General features: G+C 39.5%; 1 protein-coding gene across 1 annotated transcript in view; it reads right to left on the bottom strand.

Moving 5' to 3' along the window:
• Window positions 1–20,956, bottom strand: part of FRZB (frizzled related protein) — a 33,549-nt gene extending 12,593 nt beyond the window's left edge. Inside the window, exons 1-3 of the mRNA XM_017867486.1 lie at window positions 20,832–20,956; window positions 19,332–20,088; window positions 11,468–11,515 (exon numbers count right to left, since the gene is read on the bottom strand). Coding sequence (XP_017722975.1) covers window positions 11,468–11,515; window positions 19,332–19,809 — 526 coding nt within the window. The 5' untranslated portion in view covers window positions 19,810–20,088; window positions 20,832–20,956. The remainder of the gene's footprint in view (window positions 1–11,467; window positions 11,516–19,331; window positions 20,089–20,831) is intronic.
• Window positions 20,957–23,524: the final 2,568 nt, after the last annotated feature.

The raw sequence follows: 23,524 nt of genomic DNA, 5'->3' as shown, positions 1-23,524 counted from the left end.
CGGTGCCCAAGCGGTGAACAGCCTCGCGGCCTCACAGTGGCTTCTTATAAAAATCAAAATAGTTCAGAGGAGACAAGAATCTTAGACTTCTTTATTCTGTTTTGCTCATACGAATATGCTCATTTATTTTTAAAAAAACATAAGGATACTCGTATTTTTGATATGATCTTAGAAGAGCTAAAGAAGTCTAAGTAGCTGATACAGCTATGAAATATGATACTCACTGGACCGTCACTGTTCAATGCAACCTTGTTTGAGTTCAAGCTTAAGTGTGATAAAACTTTCTAACTATCCCTGACCTTTGTTTGAAATTGAATGCTTCTGGGTCTTATCCAGAGCTGTAAGACTATAATTAACTTCATCAGATCCCCAAACTCTCATAACCTTTCACGTACCATGACTTTGGAGGACAACTATGTTTGAGTGGATATTTTTCTGTTTTCTATAGGAAAAAAACCCTTAGATCTGTGCTCAGGATTTATTGTCAAAAAGGATGGGGAAGGAGAGAAGAAAATACAATTGTATTTGTGTTACAATTTCCTTTATAACTTTCTCAAGACTGACCCTTCCTAATCAGATCAGACTTTAAATCATTTTAATTTTTACCACATGCACTGTATGTCTCATATCCTGGCATTTGACCCCTGAAACCCAGTTGTCCTCTTTTCCTCCATTTTAAAACACATAGGGGCAAAACACAACACATTTTAAAAGATATAAAAAATAAAATTTTATAATTTGAAGATCCAGGTCCTTAATTATGACTTTTTTGCTGAGCTCTAGATCTATATTTCCAACTGCCTGTACGAGGTGTCTGTGAGCAGTTCCAAAATTTTAACAGCTCCATAATTTTAACATCTGGTAACATCCATAATACCATGAATTTGTCTTTCTTCTATAGAAATGATAGTAGTATCCTCTGACTCCACAACTCTGGTATATCAATGCTTCTGTAAATATGAGATGAGAAAGGGAAAGAGAACTAACATTTGTTGAACCCTTTCAGTCACTTACATATGAATTCATTCATTCTGCAAATATTGGGCATCTGCTACATTCCAGGCTCTATAATAGGCATGTAGGACACATGATGGGCACTACAGACAATCCAGAAGAGGATAAAGACATTGAACAAAGAAATTATACACAAAATAATTTGTCATATGTGATACATGATATGAAACTAAAACACAATGTGTATGTGTAACAAGAACATATAACTTAATGACCTAAACTAGTCTAGCCTCCAATATACTGTAAGAAAATTATATTTAAAGTTTGAAACCTGAAAGGTGCGTTGTAGTTCTTTAGGCAGGAACTACATCTTTATATACAAGATAGAGAACATGAAGTCTACCAGGGAGACTGAGAAGGAGCGTCCAGTGATGTGGACGGAAATATAGGAGAGTGTGGAATTGAAAAAGGGTCTTCCAAAATAAAAGCAGGGTAGTTCTCTGTGTCAAATGACCCTCAGAGCTAAAATGAATTCAGAGAGAAAAGGTTCCACTAAATTCAACTGGCAAGGTGATGACTGAACCCTGAGCAAAAGAGAGAATAGGACTTTGAAAACCAGAAGACTTTATCCATTACACAAGAAGGAAAAGGAGAGAAAGGTACTGATATTGACAAGTTTATAAATTAGTTGGTGGAATAATGAGGGAGTTATTTCCAATGGCTTTTACCTTCTCATTGAAGAATGAAGTGAAGTCATCAGCTATGGGGAATGAGGGGCTAGGAACAGCAGGATGTGGGCATGTAAGTATAGAAAGTATAAAGCAGTTATTTCATCAAGTAGAAAGGCAAACTTTTATAGCAGGTAAGAATGCATGGCAATCTCGATTGTCTATTTGAATTTTCTATCTTGAACTTAAAGTGAAACCAGTCGCCTCAGTTGAGTAATTTTCTCAAATAACTGGAGCTGGGATTTGCCAGATGAGTATAGAAGAGGAAGAGAAAGCAAAGAAGTTGAGGGTATTTTCAAGGGTATCAGTACTGCCGTAGACCATGATATCTGACATAGACAAGAAAGGCCAGAGGCTTAGCGGATAGTAAGTGGCAGCTGATGGATAGGTAATCTCAACATGGTAGGGGGGGAAAAAAAGGCAGCAGTGATGATACTGCAACAAATCATCTGGAATGAAATGAGGCAGCAGGCAAAGAGTGGGATTCTTAGAATTAATATTACAATGCTAGCACCCCTGCAGCATTAGAATTAATATTACAATGCTAGCACCGCTGCTAGCAGCACTGCAAGGCCCAGAACTGCTCATGGAAGTGAGTGGCTGGGGTAGAACAAACAAGCAGGTTAGTAAAGTGAAGAAATCAATGCACTAGATGGATCATCTGCCTTATCATCGCAGCTATCAAAACAGCAGCAGGAATGGATGCCATTGTGGAACTTGTTCAGATAGCCCTTAAACAGAAGATGGGCAATATACCACTTGGCCATTCAGAAGGTCAATTCCACTATCCTTCTAGAAACAAGGCGATGGTAAAACATCCCTAGATTCCACCCAAGGAACACATTCCCTCTTCTCAAAATTGCAAGTCATCAAATGGACACTTAATGGAAAATCGACAGGGTCTCATTGTTCCTAGGACATTAACAAACAAACAAAACACCAGAACCCTAGAGTCCTGATGTCAATGATGAAAGGGAAAAAAATGAACAACAACAACAACAACAACAACAACAAAACTCCTGCAGATTCAGAAATCAACTATATTAAACTAGGAACCATATTAAGGAGGTTTGAGTTTAGAAGTCATATTGGTATTATGCTCATACAAGGGTGTACTTTTACACAATTAGAAATAAAATAAAATAACGCACAGAACTCAAAGTCTCAAAATGCCATGGTATGCCAAAGCAGCCAGGCCCGAGTGTGTACAGTAGGCTTCCATCCACACGAAGCTGAATAACGACACCCATCCATGACAATGAAAATCAGAACTGTGCTTGCCTCAGGACAGAATGGATGATTGGACGCCAGGCCATTTAAAGAAATGTTCTTGATCTTGATCTGGATGATGGTTACATAAGCATATACATTTGTCAAAATTTAAATGCAGCATACACTGAAGATTTGTAGTATTTTACTGTAATTATTCCTTAATAAAGTCCTATTAACATACAAATAAGACATTTCTTTCATTTTTTTATAAAACAAAATGTGTCTGGACTTAGCAACCATTCATTACATATTTAAAACAATATTTATTTCCTAAACCTATACACAGGGCAAAGAATATCATATTAAATTTTATTTTGGATTACACCGGTATATGGAAAATGTGAAGGAGTTAACTGGTGAACCTAGGTAATATAATAAGGCTTTAAAAAGTAAAAGTGACATTTGCTCAACTTAGCTGTAAAAACAAACCTCAAATATTGTAATAAAGGACTCAATTCATAGTAATTTGCACTTTGTAAAAGAAATTGCTTAAGACTGACAGAACTAACACTATATTAATAAGAAAAGGAAATTCAGTTTATTCCTTTTTGTCTTGGGAAAATTTCAAGTAGACTGCCTTTCACAAGTTTTCTGGATCCAAGAGTTATTCAGAATATCCCAAATATAGAAAGAGTCAATACAATTATGCTTGGTTTCCCTCATGACTTCTGAAGTGTTGTTTTGTGATAGACTCTAAAGAAGTCAATTAACAAAAAGAAAAGGGGGCTTCACAGCCTTTAGAAGATTATGAATCAACTCAATGCCAAGCACATTGAAAAGCGGTGAAAGAAAAGGGTGTGCCAGTCACCCATTTGCTCTTTCATTCCATGTCCTTGGCACATATTGTGCCTGATACAAGTAAGTGTCCCTTACATTTTTTATTATAACATAATAGATGGACATATTTTCAAGGTACATTGATATTTTCGTACATTCACATAATGTGCAAAGATCAAGTTAGGGTAATATCCACCACATTGAACATTCCTTTTTATGTTATGAATGTGTGAATTATTGTACATATTGAAATGTACAAATAGATTATTGTTAACTATAGTCTCCACACTGATCTGTCAAACACTAGGTCTTCCTCCTAACTAACTGTATATTTGTCCTCATTAATCATCCTCTCTTCATTCCCTCCTCCACGTTACCCTTCCCAGCCTCTGGTAACCACAAATCTACTCTCTAGCTCTGTGAGGTTCACTATTCTTTTTTAGCTCCCACATATGAATGAGAACGTGCGGTATTTGTCTTTCTGAGCTTGGCTTATTTCACTTAACATAATGACCTCCAGTTCCATTTTCCTTCGAATGACAGGATTTCACTTTTTTTATACCTGAATAATATGTCATTGTATATATATCACATACCTGTATATATATCACATTTTCTTTATTCATTCATCCACTAATAAGCACTTAGGTTGATCCCACATTTTGGCTATTGTGAATAGCGTGGCAGTAAACATTGGAGTACACATATTCTTCAATGTATTAATTCCCTTTCTTTTGGATATATACCCAGTAATGAAACTGCTAGATCATATGGTAGTTCTATTTTTAGATTTTGTAAAACTCCCTATTGTTTTCCATAGTGGCTGTACTAATTTACATTCCCACCAACAGTGTACTAGAGTTCCCCTTTTTCCACATCCTCGCTACCATCCATTATTCCATCTTTTTGATAAAAGCCATTCAAACTGGGGTGAGATATCTCATTGTGGTTTTGATTTGCCTTTATCTAATTAGTGATGTTGAAAATTTTTTCATATACCTGTTGGTCATTTGTATGTCTTCTTTTGAGAAATTTCTACTCAGACCTTTTGCCCATTTTTAGATTGTTGTTTTTTGTTTTGTTTTTGCTATTGAATTGTCTGAGTTGCTTGTATATTCTGGTTATTAAGCTCTTGCCAGATAGTTTGCAAATATTTTCCCTCATTCTACGGGTTGTCTCTTCACTTTGTTGATTGTTCTGTTTGATGTGCAGAAGCTTTTCAGCTGGACTGGTCATTACATTTCTAATGAATGGTGAGATCGATGGACTAAAACCAAATAAAGTTTCAGTACTAGGGACTTAGAAAAGCAATGATGTCACATACTTAAATGAGAAAGTTACAAAAGATTACTTCAGGGCTAGGCGCGGTGGCTCATGTCTGTAATCCCTGGGAGCACTCTGTGAGGCTGAGGCAGGTGGGTCACCTAAGATCAGGAGTTAGAGACCAGCCTGGCCAACATGGCGAAACCCTGTCTCCACTAAAAATACAAAAATTAGCCAGGTGTGATGGTGGGTGCCTGTAATCACAGCTACTCGGGAGGCTGAGACGGGAGAATTGCTTGAACCCAGGAGGCAGAGTTTGCAGTGAGCTGAGATCATGTTATTGCACTCCAGCCTGAGCAACAGAGTGAGACTCCATCTCAAAAAAAAAAAAAAAAAAAAATTACTTTAGTAAATAAATACATTATTTTTGAAGTACCCAAAGAGTACCCAGGTAGAAGTGTTACTGGAGGGAAACGTGGTCCTAGAGAGTAATCACAACTGGAGTCATAAAAGTGACAATTCAGCCTATGTAGCTTGATGAACTCCAACAGGATGAATCCCTATGAGGAGAGAGGAACAGAAGCCAAGCACAGAGCCTCAGTGACTGTCTACAGCTGAGGGACAGGCAGAGAACTAGGACAATTGGGGTAATAGCTCAAGGAGAGGAATGCTTAGGAAAGAGAACTGGTCAAAAGTATCAGTTGTTTATCCTTGAGGAACTGCCATACTGTTTTCCATAATTGGTTAACTATGTTTACAATCCCCACCACCAGTGTAAGTTCTAATTTCCACATCCTCTCCAACCACCTGTTGGTTTCCTGAATTTTTTTTTTTTTTTTTTTTTTTTTTTTTTGAGACGGAGTCTAGCTCATGATCGCCCAGGGCTGAGTGCAGTGGCCGGGATCTCGGGCTCACTTGCAAGCCTCGCCTTCCGGGTTTACGGCCATTCTCCCTGCCTATCAGCCTTCCCGACGATAGCTGGATACAGGCGGCCCCGCATCTCGCCACGGCTATTTTTGTATTTTTTTTTAGTAGGAGACGGGTTTCACCGTGTAGGGACCAGGAGGTCTCGGATCTTTAACCTCGTGATCCACCCGTCTCGGGCCTCCCAAAGTGCTGGGATTACAGGCTTGAGCCACGCCCCGGCCGTTTCCTGATTTTTTAATGATTGCCATTCTAACTGGGCATATGACCCAGCCATCCACTACTGTGTATATACCCATAAGGATTATAAAATTATTCTTACTAAAAGGACAATGCACACGTATGTTCTATTGCACACTATTCACCAATAGCAAAGACTTGGAATCAATCCAATGTCCATCTGTGACAGACTGGATTAAGAAAAGTGGACAACATATACACCATGGAATACTATGCAGCCATTAAAACAAGGAAATGAGTTGCGTCCTTTGTAGGGACGTGTGGATGCAGATGGAAAAACCATCATTCTTAGCCAAACTATACAAGAAGAGAAAACCAAACATCTGCATGTCTCGCTCATAGGTGGCGAAGCTGAACAATGAGATCTCACTTGGACTTCGGGAAGGGGAACATCACACACTGGGCCTATCATGGGGATGGGGGAGGGGGAGGGATTGCATGGGGAGTTATACATGATATAATGATGAATGATGGGTGCTGAGAGTGATGGTTCAGCACACCAACATGGCACAAGTAATACATATGTAACAAACCTGCACGTTATGCACATGTACCCTAGAACTTAAAGTATAATAAAAACTAAAAAAAATAAAAATTAAAAATAAAAAAAAAAGTATCAGTTGTTGCAAAAGTAATGGGGGAAAAATCCTATAGTTTTAAGCTACTGTATAATCACAAAAATACTATTTGTCTATCATATTTTTTTTCCATTAAGGTGTAGAAGTTGGCTCTACAGTCAGTAAACATTTGTACCAAAGAAAAAAACTGAATTCCTTCCCAAAATTGGTAGTAAGCCAAAAGGGAGGAAAGAAGTTTAAGAGAAAGAAGTCGAGGGAATGGGTCTATACTACCCAAGCTAAGCATAAATCATGTCAGCAAAAGAGGGAGTGGCCGGGCAGGCCTAGCAGCTGCAGTCACCAGGAATCTCCAGTTGCTCAGTGGCCACCAGGCAGCTACCCAGAGGCGCTTCTCCGGAGCACCTTTGGAACACGGCCAAGAAGAGGTTAGTGAAAACTCTGGGAGAGCATCTGACTTACACTAATTTTTCCCTAATTTAAGATAAATCAGAAGGGAACTCAGAGATCAATACAATCTGATTTTATATTAGGAAACAGACCCCAAGATATAATTTGGTCACACTTGTATATTTAGTGTCAGAATTTACCAACTCTATCTCCGCTCTGGAGAAATTTGTGTTTTTCGAATGTAAACGTTCATAAATTGGTCACATCACAAAGCAGAAAATCGGAAGAATTACTTTTTGGAATTATTTTAATTTAAAAACAAAACCCTTTACATTGGACCACTTGAATATCTGCCTTCATTTTCCGTGTGCTGATTTGATAGATCAAGTGACTAGGTGAAATAGAACAAAAATTGTTTTCCTCCATATTCCATGCTATGGAAATAAAGAGCATCGATTCCTTATTACAATAGTGGATTTGCAACAGTAAAACTACAATTGGATGGTGTTCAGAATCATTATCTCAAAAAAAAGAAAAAGGAAAAATTGTTAAGCTTTGAGGCAAAGAATAAATTAACTAGAGTGAAAGAATTTCTTTTCCAAATTCCAGACAGAAACAGCTTGACACTTTGGAAAGAGGTCCTTATATGGGTTACAGTGTTTTCATGCCTTCCTCATTTCCTGTTTTATCATGATCAACCTCAGCTGTTACATTTCTCCAAAGCATAAATTTTCGAGTGTGAACAAATTATATTTTCTTTTCAGAACATGTGAATATGCTAGTGTTTTTTTCACAAACAGAATGAGCTTTGGTTTTGCCTGTTTGTTTTCATCACTTTCATTATACAAAGAACTGGAAAATATTTTTAAAAAAGGAACAGTAAACAGTGACTCTGAGAACACCACATTGGTTCTAGGTAGTTTTACATGTTGAACTGTTTTTTTCTATATTGTTGAGAGTGTTGTTGACATGTTTCCTTTCTTTCACACATTGAAGTGCTATATTATTCTAACCATAACTTTGGAACAAATTGGAAACATATACACGTCCTTGACCAGAAATTTTGACTCACCAATTTCAGTTTTATACAAATGAGCTTTTCAGTTTGGGTTGAGAAAACACAATAGAAGGAGTGACCCTTCAAATAGCAACATTACTGGACACCAGTGATTTCCAACTGATCTGATGATACTGAAAAACATTACCAATTACATAAAGTAACAAAACAATTCTAAAATAATTTTAATTTACTTATGTTTTTAATGGGATAAATATTTGTTGGAACACTTTTGGTAGACATTCCCTCAGATCAAGCACGCCACCCTGGTAAGATTCAGTGGAAGTCAACAGAGAGAACTGTCCCAATGTAATGAAAGTTGATATTTCAAACTTATTTACAACTTAATAAACTAAATGTTTCATTTCCACAGATAAGACACCTTATAAGGCTGGACTTACTGACCAAAATCAGTGCGAAATACTAGAGGAAAGTGGAATGGAATACATGGTACTCATTGCAGCTATCATATTGTAGAAACAAATGCAGCATTAGTCATAGTAACAAAAACCGAAAACAGCCCAAACATCCAGGAATATTAGAATGAATAAAGTGTACCACATTCAATGACACCATACAATATAGCAATTAAAGTGAAAAACTACTGCTATACACAGCCTAATGAAAAGCAAAGGAAGTCACATGCATACACAAAAATACATAGTGTAGAATTCCATTTATATAAAGTTCAAGATCAGGCAAAATGAATCTGTAGTACTAGAATTCCTGGTAGTAGTTACCTTTGAAAAGAAGGGTGGGGGTAGTGACTTGGAGGCTTCTGGAGTGCTGGTAATGTTATATATCTTGGTTGCAGAGAGTAGTTACTTTGTGAAAATGCACTTTTATGATTTGTGCACTTTTCTGCATGCATGTTATACTTTAATGGTTGATTTTATGGTGAGATGGAATAAGTAGATTCCATCTTGTTTCTCCCACTGAAAGCAGATCTGAAACCTGAACAGAGTGCATGAAGCAGCAACGTAAGAACTCTAAAAGGTAATACAAGCATAATAGGAAGACTGGGGGGAAAAATAATACCATAAAACTAATAGTGGGCTCATCATTTTTTCCCTCCAGTATCCACCAGTCTGGTGTCAACACAGCCTGTATCCTAGAGGTGAGCATTGTGCAGACAGAGTATACTCTAGGAGAAGCCCTCTAGTTCTAGCTCAAGAAGTGGAAAGGATCTCTAATGTATCGGCCTCTTGCATTCCATTCCTCAAGGCATCCTGGGACTGTGGTAACAGCAACAATTGCAACAAGGGAGACCCTCAGGAGCCCAAACCTCTGATGAAGGAGAGAACCTTACTATCTGATTGGAGGACTTATAGTTCCAAAAGACTGGGGCAAAGGCCCATTGCTTTCTGTCTTTCTCTCTCCCTCTCTCTCTGTCCTCCCACCACTTGGCCCCATATGAAGGAGCAGTCACAAGAAGCAAATCACAGAGTGGGATAAAGCTCCAGCTTTCTAGCCAAAGGACCAAAACGGGGGAATTCCAAGGAACTGAAAAGTGCTCTCAGAGAGAGAAAGAAGCCTGGGAAAGGATTTTGTAAAGTTGTTTATGAACTACTGAACTCACCCCTGGGCATGTGTGACTCTGACATAAAACAGTATATCACAGAATTCAAAAACTGCACTGTGGGATAAAGTATTGCTCTGACCTCATACTGGCCACTGAGTGGTGTACACATGGGATAGATATGGAAGGTACTTCAAAGGCTTTGGAAATGGAACTGACATTGAAATCATAACCCACAGAAGACTAGTCAGAATTTGCAGACTAATCATAACTAGGTTAACTGTTGCTAAAATTGAAAAAAAAAACAACAAAATCAACATTTTCCATATAACTTTAAGTAAACAAGACCCTAAGCTCTATTGCATGATATTCAAAATGTCCAGGATTCAACCCAAAATTACTCTACACATGAAGAATTAGGGGGAAAAAAAAGTTGACTTGAGTGGGACAAGACAATTAGATGACACAGATGACTTTACAGTAGCTATCATTAAAATCCCTGACAAATTAAGGGTGAATACCCTTGAAATAAATGGAAAGATAGAAAATCTTACCAAAGAAATACAAAGCATAATGAAGAATCAAATGGAACTTTTAACTTTGAAAAAGCTACTAACAAATAAAAAACTAACTGGATGTGCTTCAGACAGTAGGAGATTGAACATGACCAACGAAAGAGTCAATGAACTTGTAGCTAGGCCAATAGAAATTACCTAACCTAAACAAGAGAGAAAAAATATTAGAAGAAAAAATTAACAGAGCCTCTAGAGTCTGTGGAACAATACCAGAAGATATAACATTCATATCATCATAGAAGAGACTATTGTGTAAAAAGCAAGTATTTGAAGAAATAATTCCTAAGCACTTCTCAAATTTGGCTAACATTATAAATTTATAGATTCAAGAAGCTCAGTTAACCCTAAACAGGGTAAACTCAAGGAATCAATGCTCAGACATGTAATAATTAAAATGCTAAAAACTAAAGACACAGAAAAAAATATCAAATGCAACCAAAGAGAACTGATGTATTATTTACAGGGGAACAATTATTTGCAAGACTGCCAATTTCCCATGAAAAACATTGAAGACAGAAGGAAGTGGAATATTTTTTATGTGCTAAATGTACTGCAAACCTAGAATTCTGGCTGCAGTGAAAATATCCTTTAGGAATGAAGGTGAAATGAGGATATTTTCAGGTAAAGGAAAAAAGAAGTTTTGGCCAGCAGAACTGCTTTAAAACAAGTACAAAAAATACTTAAGAAAGTTCTTTTGATAGAACTTCTGTCTGAAGAACAGAAGAGAAAGAATACCAGAAGGAAGCATGGAATGTTGGAAAAGAAGGAAGAATAATAGAAATTAAAACATCCATATAAATACAGTAGGCTACTGTTCTCAAGTTGTTTAAAAGATAAGTAAGGGTTGAAAGAAAAAATACAAAATTATCTCATGAGGATATATATGTATCTGTCATACATGTGTGTGTGTGTGAGAGAGAGAGAGAGACTCAATCCAAAAGAAAGAAGGGAATGTGAATAAAAAGGAGAGGGCACAAACAGAAAATAAAACAGTAGAAAAGGTTAATTTTACTACATGCTAATTTTAAAAATAAAATTAATATAAATAAGGAAATTTTTTAAAGTTTATATTTACAAAAGTTTACTTGTAAAATATAGGGCACAAGCTTCCCCAAGAATGACTTGAGTATCTAGATTACATCAATGACTAATCTGACCACAAATGAAAACCAGGAAGATAATGATATACTCACCACTGCTTGCCCCTCTACAGTTTCCGTTACTAGAATCCATAGGAAAATCTGAAAAGAAGTGACAGAACAAAGAACCATAACATATTTGTTTTATTTCAAGAATTCCTAAAGATAAAAATCTAACTCAGCTCCAAGTTTGATTTGGGTAAGAATCCAATTTTCTGAAGGAAGTAGACTCTTATTAATGTCATGAGGTTGGCATTCTTATCATTTGTGGGCTTTGAGTATGTATGAATGAGATCTAATTTTTCATGTGGTTATAAGGAAATACTCTTCTGAATACTCATCAACTGTGCATAAAATTTTAGAATTAATAATTTAGTTGAATTTCACAAAATTTATAAATGATGAGCATCCTATCACAATCAAACCTATGCAAATACTAGGCACTCATCCAACACTTATGACTTGATGACAAAAAGAACCAAACACATCTTCAATAAATAAACATATCACACTGAACTGGTATATATTTAAATCCTTAGTTCCTAAACGAACACTCAGAAATCATTCTCATGTCCTTTAACTGCAGGCTAAATAGTTCTTCAGTAGAAAAGAAACCTACTATTTAGGGATTATTCAAGTCAGTGCAATTAACAGATGCGACAATAATTAGAAATTGCTATTGATTCTTTCTATGATGCCATAATCCCAGAAAATGGTAATGATAAAGGTTTTCTGTGTTCTAATTAAGAAAGCAGCCTCTAATGAATAACATTTAGTGCATCAGCAGAGCACCATGCTGAGAGATGCTGTACCTAGCAATGTATCTTTATCGACACTCCAATTCAGTACTTTTATGAGTTTTACATTTGTAGTAACACTTTATGCTAAACTAGTTTAATGCCTCTATTTATTCTCAGAGAAAATAGTATTCTTCCTTTGTCCTTTTTGTTTATAGGTCCTATCAGGAATAAATTAAACGAGGGGTTAATACTATTTTAGGACAATAACACCGACAATTACAATTAATGAAGTACTTTCCCAGGTTTAGTAATCATCCGCACGTATTTAAAAAGCAACATCCAAGAAAAGATAGCAGTCAGCAAACAAACAGATAAGCAGATAACAAACACTAATTCTAAAACATTTGCCTCAACTTGGGCATAAACTATTAATTACTAATACTTTCATTATATTCAAACATTCATTCATGATAAATGGACCCAAGTATTACAGTAACGTGCCAGTGGTTTTTCTATTTCTGAATAATCATGTGATAAAATGCATACAAAAATAATGCCTTTATAAAGGAAATTATGTTGGCCCACATTTGAAATGTTTATTATTCAAAGGTAGAAATAAGAGTGAAAAATAAAACTTTGCTTGGTAAAAGGGAATCACTTCAAAATAGCTAAGCCAAGGAGAGTGTTTTATTTCTTTCATTCTTCAAAGGAAAATGTTTCTACACTTTTACAAATGCTTAGAAGTCAACTGTTAGAACTGAAAGACAGAAAACAAAAAGTTTCTAATAATTGATCAAAAAATATTATCAGAAAGTTAAACTTAGGAATTCTAACAACAAATTACCTTAAATGAAAATAGATATTATTAGTAAGTTTTATGCCCCAGGATTTCTAGTGGAGGTCACAGAGGTTTCCAGAGGAGTCCTAAGGAGTTAGGAAATGTAGGGAGAACTTTCCAGATAGAGAATAGCATTGCAAAGGTACTGGGGTGAGATGCCTGCAAACGTGGCTGAAACAAGACCAGTGTAAGCAGAGAGAAACAAGCTAGAGGAGTCAGAAGGGTGAAATCACGCAGGCCACAGGAAGACACCCAAGGATTTTAAGCAAGAGATTTGCATTTCAGAAAAAATATCTATTGGAATATGGAGGGGAAACACTGGAGATAAGAGAGACCATTATCATCGTATGGCCATAATCCCAGTGAGAAATGGTGAGGTCCAAACTAAGAAAGTAGCATTAGCGAGGGAGGGAAGAGAATTTGAGTTAGAGTAGACCCAACAGCATGTGATATCTATTGAGTGAGGGGAATGAGGAAAAAGGTAGAATCAAAACTGCTTCCCACAGCCAGGTGCGGTGGTTCACACCTGTAATCTCAGCACTGTGAGGCCAAGGCGGGCAGATCACCTGAGGTCAGGAGTTCGAGACCAGCCTGGTCAACATGGCGAAAACCCATCTCTAACAGAAATACAAAAATTAGCTGGGCATGGTGGCATGCCCCTGTAGTCCCAGCTATTCAGGAGGCTGAGGCAGGAGAATTGCTTGAACCTGGGAGGCGGAGGTTGCAGTGAGCCGAGATCATGCCACTGCACTCCAGCCTGGGTGACAGAGTGAGACTCTGTCTCAAAAAAAAAAAAAAAAAAAGACTGCCTCCTAGGCCTGGACTGCTAAGGTATGGTGGTACCTTTCAACAATATAGAAAATACTAGAAAGAAACAAGTGTATGACGATGGGGAAATGATGAGTTCACTCTGGGACATGCCAAGACTGAAAGAATAGGGACATGAGAATCTGGAACGTATAATATCTACTATCTCAAAATTGCAGTGAAGTCAGAATCTCTTATCTCTTTGAATCCATTGTCTAGAAGCCACCTTTTATTCTCTTAAGCCGTATATAAGCTGGCTTTAAAATACAATGAGAAAATCTTTGTTCCTTTAACTGCAATCTGCTAGGCAAAGAATAACAGATTCTCTAGAAAGTTAGGAATTACATTTCTTAAGGGAGGAAGTGTAGTGCAGAACAGGCTCTGCTTTGAATTCTCTTTTTCTTACTAGCTCTGCTAACTCGGACAGTCACTTCACTTCTCTATATGCCTTGGTTTCCTTTTCTCCAAAATGGGAATAATAGTCCCTACCATGTGGTCATGAGAATTAAGTGAATGTGCAAAATGCACTCAGGACAGCACCTAGAACATAAGTGTTGGTTGCTTTTATTGTGATTCTAATGGTTCCTGTCCTCAGGATGACACATCCCCTCCCCATTGATGTTGTTGTTGAACATTTACATTGTGCTTTACCATTTATCAGTAATTTCATGTTAATATTTCTTTTGTTCTTCACAATCCCCAATCAATGTCAATGTCAAGTGACTAGTTCAATGTACAAAATTAATGGCAAATCTAGAATTCCAACTAAGGGCCTGTAACTCTAAAACTGTGGTTTTTCCTAAATTGAGGAGATGTAGCCAATTCTTAGTTATTCAAAACTATGTCTATCTGTTGGCTCTTGGTCTCCTCATTCTAGACTCAAAGTAGAACCAGAAGAGCCAAATATAACCTAATCAGTTTTGCAATTTGTAGCAACAACTATCTGAAGGTTTAGTGGGAATGAGATAAAAAGTAAATTATTAAAATAAGATTTGGAGATGACATAAGATTACTCCCGATAATGGAGGTTGCTCTAAATAAAGTTAAACACTATTAATATAACACTGAGACACCCTTCCCTAATCCATCCAGAGTGCCTTTCAGTATTTTACACAATGAAGGATCCTCAGAAGCGTGTTTGCCCTTTCATTCTAATCTAAAATTTCCATTTCTCCTTTCCATTTTCCTCCTCATATCACACTAAATAATTCTTCCTTCTTGGTACTTGGCCCCTCAAATATTTGTAGACCAGAGCTAAAGAAAAGACTGCCTGTTTCTCTGGGAGTGGAGAAATGATTAAATGGCAGCTCCTGCATATGAAAGTTGGCACGGCTCTGCCAGGAGAGAGAAGGCCTGCAGAAACGCGTTCGTTGAGCAAGAGGTGGGGAGAAAAGTTAACACTGCCACAGAAGCCAGCACTGACTGAGGAATGATTATGAAGCCCTTGGCACGGCAAACTGTAGGTGTTGTGGAAATAGCTGTGAAATATCATACCATAAATTTTCTTAACTGCTTGATTCCTGGGTTTCTGAGATAAATTATTTGTAATTAACTCATCCACCAGACTCATTCTTTTTTCTGTCACTCCCAAAGGGACTGCTCTTGAGCCTGAGGTCTAGGTCAATTTGTGTAAAATGAAATACTACCTTTATATTTTCAGAAGAAATCAGATTTGCTTTTCCAGTTAGGTCCCAGTGTAAAGCTTTTTTGTTTTGTTCTTCCCCAGAGATGAACTAATAAAAGTTCTAGGCTGCATCTGCATTTACCAACATAACCATTTCAAAAACAAAATAGAAAATGTTAGTCAATTTGTTACAACAGTGATAATAGTAAAACAGCAGCAGCAATTTTTTCAGTGCTTACTAGGTACTAAAGCAATGCTTTATATGCTGTTTAATTTCTTTTCTTTTCTTTTCTTTTCTTTGAAACAGAGGCTGGCTCTGTCACTCAATCTGGAGTACAGTGGCGCCATCTCAGGTCACTGCAACCTCCGCCTCCCGAGTTCAAGTGAGTCTCCTGCCTCAGCTTCCTACAGTAGCTGGGACTATAGGCGTGCACCACCATCCCAGGCTAATTTTTTTATTTTCAGTAGAGACAGGGTTTCACCATGTTGGCCAGGCTGGTCTCCACTCCTGACCTCAAGTGATCCACACGCCTTGGCCTCCCAAAGTGCTGAGATTACAGGAGTGAGCCACTGCACCAGCTTTAATTTCATCTTTACCATGCCCTTGGGATATAGATAGTTTTGTCCTGATTTTATAGATAAGAAAACTTTGAATTACAGAGGTCATGTAAATTTCCTAAAACAATAGTTGATATGGGGGCAGAATCATTCAACACCTGGTTTGCCCCACTCCAAGCCTATCCTTTTTACTCACCATACAATATTAAAGATTTGACTGAATGTCATCACTAACTTGCTGAATGACTAAATTGAGCCGAGTTTTCAGATAATCAGTTGTACATGTAGTCGCACTATAGCAAATACAAAATGTGTAAGATGAATAATAATGGCCAGGATGGAACCCGTTCTTTTCAAAAATATGTTTACCGTTAGTATTTTGAAAGGAAAAAAGCAGTTTCAAGCATTACTCCATTTCAGTAAGACTGCTTTGGAAAAGGTCCTAAGCTTGTTTGCGGAGTCATGATATACTATGAGAGAACAGATCTCCATGAATGGGTAGGATTTGAAAATCCTCTTGGCATAGAAAGAATTTGAAATATTGTCCTATTTTATTCAGGGAGACCTCATTTTTATATCTAGTTGGACATATACTAGTCAAAAGACATAGGGATTCTGTTTATACCCAAATGAACAAGAAAAAAACCTTGCTTTGTGAACTATCACTTCCCATTGAATCAAAGAGTATACTGGATATTGCATCGTAAATTACACTGGCCACATGTGGTAGTTCCTAAGTAATTCCAGGTGTCTGACAGTTTGACTCAGCATAGGGAATGTAATTTTCAACAAGCTGGCCCTGGAAGCCAGGAGACCCTTCAGGCTACAGTCTACCCACTTCATTCCCAATTCCCACCTCCCCACACCTTTCAGCTCCCCCTGCCACCACAGCCTCTGGTTCACACTGAAGCTTATGGAAAGGAGCAGGAACGCCATCACTAACTATGATTCCAACTACCACCTATTTTTCTAGCAAGGATGCTGTCAGTAAAGCAAATATTCTGGCATTTTAAAGAAGCTTAGAAATCAGGTCCCATGAACTGACAAATTGTTTCCATGCATGTCCTATTTGAGTGCTTCAGTGAGGCAACTGTTTCTATGTTTGTTCCACAATGATGGGTAACTCAGGGACACTTAATGAAACTGCTTCCCATCCATATTGACTATGGCTTTTTGAGAGCCATTCACCTTGCCAAACCTCACTCACTCTAGGTCCACCTCTAAGGGAGGTTTAAGAGCAAGTTTTGTGCTTTACGGGGAGGAATGCATTTCAGCCTGAACCACTGCCACCTCATTCCTAGCCCTTGGCCTGAGAGGAGCACTTGCATTTAACTGATTCTAAGTGCCTGGCAAACCAGAGTGGCAACTGCACTGGGCACTTACAGACTTTGCAGTCTGTGACTTCAGTGAGTACGAAGCCTCAAGCATGCTCTTTTAGCAAAGATTAATGAGGAATACATTTCTGTGATGATTTTACACAACCAGCTTTCGGTTCTTGAATAAAATCAAGAATACAATAGGTATATTCAAAAGTGATCAATTAAGTGAGGTCACCATTAAAAGTTCTTGAAATTTTCTGTTCACTTTTTTTCCTTCGGCTATTTTACAATTACTTCTCCTTCTCTCACTTTGTTAAACGAGTCAATGTGCACAGAAAGTACTTTTTCCAAATCAATACCCTGATAACTAAGAATTACTACCTGGAAATGGACTGAGGACATGTGCCTAGACTGTGCAACTTGAAAGAGGAAGGAAAGTTGATGCCCAAGAAACAAACAGATGGAGGCAACCCAGTAACCAAGTCAACACATCTAAGAACAGAGTTGTTGGGGCGGGGTATGAAAGAGGACTGCCAATGAAAAAAATTGCCTTCTTTGTAAAATATATGAAGGGTAAAAATTTGAGGTTTGGGTTAGTTGGTAGAAGTAATACTTTGAGTTAGGAAGTAAATGGGACCGGCCGGGCGCGGTGGCTCAAGCCTGTAATCCCCAGCACTTTGGGAGGCCGGACGGGCGGATCACGAGGTCCAGGAGATCGAGACCATCCCTGGCTAACACGGTTGAAACCCCGTCTCTCTGCTAAAAATACAAACTAGCCGGGCGAAGGTGGCGGGGCCTGTGGGTCCCCAGCTACTCGGGAGGCTGAGGCAGGAGAATGGCGTAAACCCGGGAGGCAGAGCTTGCAGTGAGCTGAGATCCGGCCACTGCACTCCAGCCCGGCAGACAGAGTGAGCCTGCCTCAAAAAAAAAAAAAAAAAAAAAAAAAAAAAAAAAAAGAATTAAATGGACCATAATGAAGTAGGTTTAGTTGGGGTCTTAAAGTTACAAATGTCATAATTAGACTAAACACTAGTGAGAAAACAACTTGTGATTGACTCCATTAAATTTAGAGCTGCAATAAAGTTTTATGGTAGAGAAAGATTGAAATGACTGTGGTGGGTGCACACATGGAAAAGGAGCATGAAATAAGGTATAAAAGACAATTTTTTTTGCCAAATATGAGAGTGGAATAAGGGGTGAGATGTAAAATAACATTACGTGAGTGTATGATAACACACCTTAAATGTAATTCCTTTCATCTGTGTGCCACTTATAAAATGACTTGAAGGCATGTGGGCATGTGAAAAGAGCCCAGTAATTTCAGTCTGCCAGCTCTATGGCAAGCACAGAAGCTAATTAACAGTGCATAGCAATGTTTCACAGTTGTTTCATTTTGGAATGGAAGAACAATTTATCTCATTGAAAGGAGGGGGAAATTTAAGGTGAAGGTAATTGCTCAAATTGAATCTTGAGCAAACACATACCCCTAACATCTGCCGGTTAGAGTAAGGTTATTGAAATTATCTTGGCATTTTTAATTAGAAGAAAATGGGGCTTCAGTTTTCTGTTTCATCCATACAATCTTAACAAGCATCTAAGACACTAAAGATACAGAAACCTGATGACTGAGATTGCCTGAGAATCAGCAAAGAAAACCCAATGATTACAGACAAATTTTAAAAGAAAAAGAGCATCACTTTACAAAATGTGGCTACTTCCACATGTAAAGAGTTGAAGTGAAGGATTCCTGTGGAGTATAAGTGTGATGGGTTGGAATGCATGGATTGTTTTAAAAGGATCACTTATTGGAACAGAGTGCAAGAATGCATCAGTGTGGAAGGTGACAAGGTAAGGGCTTTTTTTGTTTTTGTAAAAAGAAAGAAGAAGAAGGGTGTTTGATAGAGGAGCAGTTAAGGGAGAGATTAAGATAAGTGATCCGAAGAGAAAAGATTTAGAGTAAAGGCTAGTAACAAGGACTCCAAGAAGTGAGGAGGTGTAGGGTAAGGGAAGGCTGGGCCGTGTCAAAACTCACCAGTTCCGTCCGCAGTAACGATGGCCTCGGGAGAGATGCACACGCCCCGGTCGTACACCGGGAGCTCATCGCAGGCCAGGCTCTCCGGCCACGAGTGGCGGTACTTGATGAGGATGGGCTCGCAGCCCTGCCGGGCCCGCTCGCACACAGACTTACAGGGCTTGATGGGCTCGTGCTGGAAGTCAATGGTGCAGATGGGCGCGTACATGGCACAGAGGAAGAAGAGCAGATCTGGGCTGCAGTGGGTGCCCAGCAGACCTTCGAACTGCTCGATGGCCAGGATGGCGTTGGCCTGAGTGCTGTGGTGCAGGTGGTTGGGCATCTTGGTCATGTTCCAGGGCAAGGGCTTGCACAGGGGTATGCGGACGGGCTCACAGGCTGCAGCCCGAGCCCCGGGCACCCGGAGTAGGCAGAGAGCAGCCAGGGCAAGCAGCCCGGCCCGCAGCAGCAGCATCCCTCCCGGGCTGCCGCAGACCATGATCCCGGCAGGATGGGGCAGGGTGCAGCCGCGCAGTGGACGCCGAGAGGCCCGCTCTGCCGTCTCCGCCTCGCCCCCTTCAAGTGGACACAAGGATCTGGGAGTTTCTCCTCCCCCGGCAATCACTGCTTCCTTGGATCAAATTCCCCCAATGAGGTCCCACGAGCTTTACCGAGCTCCAGCCGCCGCCCCTGCCGCCCAGGCTGCTCTTTCCCAACTTCTAAGCCTTCGGAGGCAGCAGCATCTATTTATTCCTCTCCCTCTGGCAGAAGCATCAGACTTCGCAGATCAGTCAGATAAGAGGGACACGAGAAGAGGCGAGGAAGACATAAAAACAAAAGTAGAATTCAGCTGAGAGATAGTTGGAACTCTGGGGTGTCACGTCCGCTAGATCAAGCACACAAAAAGATGCTAAAAAAGCATTAAATTCCCCCAAGTGAGGAGGACAGAGGGGTCGGGGAGAAGGAGGGAGGAAAAGCTCCTAATGGGAGAGAAGGGTGCAGTAAGAGTTTGCAAATCCTGTGGGCTAAGAGCTGCGGCCGCCGCTGCGACTGCGACACCGGCTGGCAAGAGGGACGCTCGGGAGGAGCCTTTCCGGGAGGTCTGTGCCTCGGCCCCGGCAGCTCTGCACTTTCCTACCTCCGGCCCGAGAGGGAGCTCCGCCCCTGGGGCAGTCTCTGCCCTCCAGCACCGGCTGCTCTTCCCAAGAAAGGAGTGGGCGCCCGGGGGAAGAGAAGGCCTGGGGGTCGCAGGCGGTGGGGCGCGAAGCCGTGCGAAGCGGTGAGAGTGCGAGACCCCAAGACAGCGCCGAGTCGATCCGCGCCCTCACACGAGGGAACCCGTCTTTGACCCCAGAGACGAGCCCCTAGCCCCTCACTCAAGAGCCCACCCCAACTCCCGACGGAAAAGTCCCCCTAGTTCCCCACTTGGGATTCCACCCGAGACCCTCCTTCCTGGAGGTATTTCCCTTAAGCAAACTGCAGCTTTTCCTCTGCAATCACTGGCTCTGCAGAGAGTCATACCTGGTGTGGGCAGAGGCTTAAGCAATGTCACTTTGTCCAAGTAGCGGAAAACACAGACCCCTGCGAGCAGCGGTGGAGCCTTATCAACCCAGAGCTAGTGACTACAGAGCTCTCCATTTTCAGTAACTACGCGGGAGGAGGTGGGGGCGGGGGGGTAGGATTGCCTTTCAAAAAAGAAAGAAAGGAGGAAATTCTGCGCATGATTACAAATAGGCCACCAGAAGCAAGGAACAGGGTTTTTTTTTCTTATATTTGTTTCCCCCAGTGGAATTAGAACTTCTGAGTTTTGCTTCTTAAGCATTAATGCGGAAACTAACAGCTCTAATGCACTTGGACTTTTTTTTTTCTTCTGATTTTGCTCACGAATAATATGGCAGATATTATCTGTTAATAACTCTTCTCAGGAACAATTTTGCCCGACACTTAAAAAAAAAAAAAACGTGTAGGAAAACGACATCACGCAGGTAATAATGATGATTATATCAACAATCAAACCCTTTCCATCCAGATGAGTTCAATCTGGAGGAGAAAATGGAAAACAGATCCCCTCCTGCTCTGCTCCTTCCACTAATGAGCCCCCCTTCCCCTACCTCCGCCCCACCCTCCCATTTCAGCTTATATTGTAAATGGAATGACCTGCAGAGGCCTTCACACTATGCCCTCTCAATGGGAAATCACTGAGCAAAAGGATTGCCGACTGTCAGAAAACACAGCCTTCATTGAGAGGAGAAGGAAACAAAACCTGAAGCAAAACAGGAAGTCACCTTTGCTCTGCATCACTGAGGTATTTCCCTGCTTTAATTTAGCCATCTCTCACCGTCCGTAACAAGCAGAGAAAATATGTCCCCACTTCAGAGCACGTAATGAGATGCTCGTTTCCATTCCCTAGAGTGGCCTGACAGCACTTATAAAATGTCAACGCTAACTTGAGTTATGGAATTTTATCTCTAAAATGACCATAAACAGCAGTTTGTGACTGCAGTAAATTTTTTTGGAAGGAAGTTTGTTCCACTTATGGTGGCGGGGGCAGGGAACACCAGATGGTAGACAGGGAGTCAGTATACAAACTTTGCCTGGTCTGCAATTATCTAGTGTCATGTAAGAGAACAAATTCAAAAATTGTACAAACGAATTTAAAATGATTTACCAAGTAAAATTTAGAGGAAAAACAACTTTAGAAGACAGTCAACATTAGAACATTTGGGGCTATTCTGTATAATAAAATATAGCTGAGATTTTCAATAAATTAGAAGAAAAAACATCAGGAGTAGATGTAGTGAATTGTTTGCTAAATACATTTTTCTGTTCATCTTAAGTCTTACAGTGTAAGAAGAAATGTGCCAATAGTTTTAAAGGTTCTACAACTATTTGAAACAAAGTCTGTTTTCCTTCCCCTGCACAAAAGTCAGCTATCCTCTTTGTCTAATAGGTCTCCTTACAACTTTAATCCAAATTTGTTTTTTAAAAAGCCCAAAATAAATGTCACTGTCTTGAGGAAGCCCTTTTGAGTACCTTGTCTAGTTGTGTTCATTTTTCTGGTTAGTTGTCCTTGAACAGTGTTTGTTTTACAAATTATTCTTTTTTTTTTTTTTTTTTTTTTTTTTTTGGAGACGGAGTTTTGCTCTTGTTGCCCAGGCTGGAGTGCAGTGGCACTATACTGGCTCACTGCAACCTCCACCTCCCGGGTTCAAGAGATTCTCCTGCCTCAGTCTCCCTAGTAGACTCATAAGCTCTCCACTTGTGAGTCTTCAAAGTCTATTATACCACTCAAAGGTATGCCTTCGTGTACCCATAGCTTTGTTCTCATTTAAAAGTGAGAACATACAGTATTTCATTTTCCATTCCTGAGTTACATCACCTAGTATAATGGCCTCTAGCTCCATCCAAACTGCTGCAAAATACATTATTTCATTCTTTTTTATGGGCTCCACACAATGCATATCCAGGTGAGGACACCTGGCTGTCTGAGAGCTGCAACATAGCGCCCCCTAGCACCTAGTTGGGACTATGGGTTAATTCTAGGCTCAACCACTGCTTAGGAAGTGCGCCTAGACCCAGTGATGGCCAGTCAAGCTTCTTAGGATGTGTGATGATACCATGATCACTGGCATTTGGTTTAACTTCCTGACAGGTAGGTGTTCCTGTGGCAATGTCAAGAAAAACATCGTGCTAGAGTATATTACTTTGATATGGCCATATTACCAAAATTCAAATTTGGCTAATTTCCCCCTCCCTGCCCCAATTTTGCAATGTCTTTTTTTGTCAGTAATTTAAATATTCACGTTATTTTTTCATCTGTTTGAATAAACTGTAAACCTACCCCAGGTTTGTGTTAATAAGTCTACCCACATCTTTGCTATAAGAAAATGTGTTTGCAAAAAATACAAAAGAAATATTCTTACATTTTCACAAGCAGAGCTAATATGTAAAATAGTTAACAACTGGTACAGTTGAACACCAGTGAGTCAGAATGGCTGTGGCCAGGCCCATTCTATACTATCAGGGTATCAAGGAGCAAGGAATTAGTGTTTATTGAGTATTTTATGTGAGGTACATAAACCACTTTTTAAGCACATAAACTGCACAAGGTATTAGTTCCAAAGATGAAGAAAATAAAGCTCCATAAGATGAAGTTTCCCAAAGTTATCACAGATAGATAAGGGCCTGGCAGAGTGAGATTTGAATCTATGCTC

This window comes from Rhinopithecus bieti, unplaced genomic scaffold, assembly GCF_001698545.2.
Source record: "Rhinopithecus bieti isolate Rb0 unplaced genomic scaffold, ASM169854v2 scaffold_3041, whole genome shotgun sequence".
Lineage (NCBI taxonomy): Eukaryota > Metazoa > Chordata > Mammalia > Primates > Cercopithecidae > Rhinopithecus > Rhinopithecus bieti.
The sequence above is the reverse complement of the archived record's forward strand: the minus strand, read 5'-3'. Positions and strand labels throughout refer to the sequence as shown.